The 4516-nt window shown below is 42.3% G+C and overlaps 1 protein-coding gene across 1 annotated transcript; it reads right to left on the bottom strand.

Annotated features, from left to right (window-relative positions):
* Positions 1–2871: 2871 nt before the first annotated feature.
* LOC101352978 (olfactory receptor 7D2-like) lies at positions 2872–4009 on the bottom strand. Its single transcript, XM_004378572.3, has one exon. It carries the CDS (start codon positions 3992–3994, stop codon positions 3056–3058), a length of 939 nt encoding a protein of 312 aa, XP_004378629.1. The 5' UTR covers positions 3995–4009; the 3' UTR covers positions 2872–3055.
* Between the last annotated feature and the right edge of the window lie 507 nt (positions 4010–4516).

The following is a 4516-nucleotide window of genomic DNA, read 5'->3' as shown; positions in this document are numbered from 1 at the left end:
TGTTGGATCACCTTTCTTTGGAATGGGCACAAATATGGATCTCATTCTACATCCTCTTCTGAATCTGGCTTGAATTTCTGGCAGCCATATGCTACCCAAGGGCTCCCATTATTATTTAATTTAGTAAATATTTATTTAGGACAATCTTAGTTGTAGGCAGGAGCCCTGGTGGCACAGTGGGTTAAGTGCTCAGCTGCTAATCAGAAGGTGGACAGTTTGAACCCAACAGCTGCTCCACAGGAGAAAGATGTGACAATTGCTTCCATAAAGGTTACAGCCTTGGAAAAACTATGGGATAGTTCTACTCTGTCCTATAGGGTCGCTGTGAGTCGGAATCAGCTTGACAGCAATGTGTTGTAGTAGGCATTGGAGATAAAAGTGGATATTAAGAATAGACAAGTTTACTACACTCTTGAGTTTTGGGATTACTAACAATATTCATCCATTTTTATTCAACAAATGTGCATCAGCACTCCTTCATTACAGGATTCAGGCCACTCCCTTTCAAAGATCTGCCTGACTAGAGGTCAGTTCTACTCTGGGCCTTAGGTCAACCAAGATCTTCCCGTCACTGTATTTTTCCTGCATTCACTTTTCCTGACTCTTCTGGGTCATGCTAGATCAATGGTTCTCAGCCAGGAGCAATTTTACTGGTACAGGGTATTTTATCGATGTCTAGAGATATTTTTGATCGTCTTCACATGGTGATGTTTCTGGCATCTAGCAGGTGGAGGCCAAGGATGCTACTAAACATCCTACAATGCACAGGACAGCCCTCCACAACAGAGAATGATCCAGCTGTAAATGTCCATAGTACCCAAGTTGAGAAACTATGGTAGAGCAATAATTTCTAGACCAGGAAATAAGTGAAAGACATCAAAGAGGATAATCAACTACTGTTCCAAGTTCATTAGAATGGTCTTATCCTCTTGACCCCACCCAATTCTTCTGCCCAGCTGACCAAGGCCAAGGGCTCCACAGAGTGGTTGGCAGCTAAGACCTTATTGCACTGAATTAAGCCATTTTTTTAAAGTATCGATCAGTTTGTATCTCCTCCTCAAACACCTGATAGAGAAGAAAGCAGCAGTGCAGCTGGTTAGCGCTTTTAGGGATGCAGGATTCTGCCATAGATTTACCTCTTTTTGGCACAAGATGAAGGCACAAGTAAATAAATACTATTTTTGTAAACATAATTCCTACCACTTATTGAAAATCTTCTATGTTTTAGACACAGCCACTTGCAAATGAAGAAACTGAGACTGCTTAGGGACAGTGTAAAACCAAAAAAAAAAAAAAAATCCAATGTTATTGGGTTGGTTCAGACTCATAGTGACCCTGTAGGACAGAGTAGAAATATCCTAATAAATGGTAAAGTTAAGATTCTGCTTGATTCCAAATCTAGTGCTCACCAAGAGAGTTTGGTCTTCAAGTCAACCCAAGACACTCTTTTTCTCTCTCAGTTCAAGAAATCTCCCCACTGAGCTGAACCAGTGTGAAGGATGTTTTGTCCTCCCAGTTCTCTATTGTATGGAGTCCTGGTTTGGGGCCATTCCTTGGTCCAATCTTTAGTTCCTACCCCAGGAAAGTTCTCTCCACAGAAAGTTCTGGACTCCTCAGTTCTGACCTCCAGCATGTAAGACTTGAACAGGGCCCCTTCTCCCACATAGCTTCTTTGGTGCCCTGAGTCAAGGCTGTAGGGATGCACGTAGCCCCATCCAACCCGTACCTCAGTCGATGCTTGCTAGTCACAGTGTTTCCAATTCTGTTCTGCTAATAGTGGGTCTCTCCCCTAACCCCTATGACAACTACATGCCTCCTATATGAGAGCTATGCCCCCTATTGTAACTACAAAGTTACAGGTAAGTCCCTGACTGGCTGCTCACAATCTTCTTGCACTTTCATGTGGTCAACATAGACTCTGACAGCCCTCATTGGTATTGTGATGGCTAACATTTATTGAGTGCTTATGCCCTTATGACCTTTCAGTTAGCAGTCAAGCACTTAACCACGATCCACTAGGGCTCTTTGAATTACAGCCTACTCAACGGCAACTGACAACAACAAAATTATTCCAGATGTTATTCTGAGCTCGTTTAGATCATTTAATCTCTTGGAACTCTTCAGAAACGTATCATCATCCTTATTTTGACAATAATTACATAGAGGCACAGAGAAGTTAAATAACTTGTCCAAGAGTGCACCATTAGTGAATGATAAAATTGGATTTGAACCCAGAGCCATGATTCTCTGTTGCCCTCAAAATATTATACATGCTATGAAGAGAATAAAAACTAGAGCGGATAGGAGGATGGTGGTCAGGGTGGGCCTCTCTGAAGAGTTGGCAGTTTTGATTTGAAGCCTAAATTGTGAGAAGGAGCCAAGAAAGTGAAGATTTTGGGGAAATGTGACTAGCCAGGGGAGACATCAAGCAGATTTCTTTGGATTTTTATCTCAGGTATGCTGACTCAAATGAATTGACAAAGACTAGAGTTTTCTTTATCTTAAAGTAGAAACTACAATAAGTTGCCTAAGGAAGTTTATGAAAGTCCTCAGGATAGGTCGATGGCAACCACCAAAGCAAGGTTCGATGAGTATAATTTTTGGGGTGGAGGGAAGTCAGTATGAGACAGTCGAGTTTACACAGTGTTCAGACTAAGACCAGAGAAAAGTATGGTCCAGCAGGAGTGGTGCTAGAAGCTACAACATTATCAGGAGAGATATATATGAGCAAATAATCTGTGAACATTTGTTGTTGCTTTTGTCCTCTGTTCACCCTTGCTGCATTCACCGAGTACTTTCTCCCCCCTTGATGTTTGTAGGAAGGAGTCTATATCCTTGGAATAGCAGATTTTCATAAGAAGTATTAGGTATTAGTTGGGCATCATTCATTTTCCTTGGCAAATGATGAAACTTTTGATATGCTGCTTCATGTCTATCTTCAGGAATATTCTAGCATATCATGAGCAGTACTTATTTTCTGTCTTCAGATTACATATTCAGGATACCAGTTATTACCACTTTGGATCTCTGTTGTCTGTTCTTAACTTCCATTATCTCACTGAGAGCAAGTTCCTCTGCTGAAAAGTTTCCTTAGAGCCCCCTTCATGTCCCTGTTCCTCAGGCTGTAGATGAAGGGGTTCAGCATGGGGGTGACCACAGTATACATCACTGAGGTTATTGAGCCTTTTCTGGAGGGATGGGCTGTTCCAGAAGTGAAGTAGACCCCAAGGCCCATACCATAGAATAAGAAGACAATAGAGAGGTGAGACCCACAGGTGGAAAATGCTTTATACTTGCCTCCAGCAGATGAAATACCCATTATTGAGGAAATAATTCTAGAATAAGAAAAAAGTACCCCAGTCAGGGGAATAACACCCAGCAGGCCAGTTACAAAGTATAACAGGGTATCACTGATAAGGGTGTCAGAGCAGGCAAGCTTGAGGATCTGAGCAAGCTCACAGAAGAAGTGGGGGATTTCTGTCTCTTCACAGAAGGAGACCCTCAAAACCATCAAACTTTGCAGCAAAGAGTATATCAGGCAGATTAACCAACAAAGCAGAAGCAGGAGACCACAGCGGCGTGGGGTCATGATGACCATGTAGTGCAGGGGGTGGCAGATGGCCACAAACCGGTCATAGGCCATCACTGTCAGTAGCAAATTATCCAGTCCAGCAAAAATCATGAAAAAATACATCTGGGTAAGGCAGCCTTCATAGGTGATTGCTTTGCTCTGTGTCTGGATGTTCACCAGCATCTTGGGGATGGTGGTGGAGGTGAAACAGATGTCAGTGAAGGATAGGTTGGAGAGGAAGAAGTACATAGGGGTGTGGAGGTGGGAGTCTGAGCTAATGGCAAGAATGATAAGCAGGTTTCCTATAACACAGACCAGGTACATGTGCAGGAACAGCCCAAAGAGGAGGGGCTGCAGGTCTATATCTTCTGAAAGCCCCAGGAGAATGAATTTTGAAATAGCTGTTTGATTTCCTGATTCCATATAACTTATGGAAATTGCCTGCAAAGAGGCAAGAATAATGTTAAAACAATGACAAGACAAGAATGTGCCATACATTTAAAACTCATCTAATCATGAAAACTTAGTTTTACCTAAAGAGTCTGTTTTCTTTAGTTGACCTTTGTTGTTGTTAACTGTTGTTGAGTTGGCCCAACTCATGGCAACCCAATGAAACAAAAGGCTGCCCATTGTGATCCATAGGGTTTTCATTGGCTGATTTTAGAAAGTAGATGTCCAGGCCTTTATTCCTAGTCCATCTTAGTCTGGAATCTCCACTGAAATTTGTGCAGCATCGTAGCAACACTCAAGCCACACTGACAGGTAGTGGCTGCACATGAGATGCATTGGACAGAAATTAAACTGAGTTTTCTACATGGATGGCAAGAATTCTACTACTGGACCACCGATGCCTTCATTGACCTAGATTTCTTAAATGCCACTTGCTTCTGCCATTATTACCTGGAATGCCTTGTCTTTAAAATGAATGTTCCACACCATGCAGAG

Source organism: Trichechus manatus, unplaced genomic scaffold (assembly GCF_000243295.1).
Source record: "Trichechus manatus latirostris isolate Lorelei unplaced genomic scaffold, TriManLat1.0 scaffold00057, whole genome shotgun sequence".
NCBI lineage: Eukaryota > Metazoa > Chordata > Mammalia > Sirenia > Trichechidae > Trichechus > Trichechus manatus.
The sequence above is the reverse complement of the archived record's forward strand: the minus strand, read 5'-3'. Positions and strand labels throughout refer to the sequence as shown.

Excerpts from the sequence above, each read along its gene's own strand:
- LOC101352978 (XM_004378572.3), bottom strand. The coding sequence starts at position 3,994 with ATGGAATCAGGAAATCAAACAGCTATTTCAAAATTCATTCTCCTGGGG.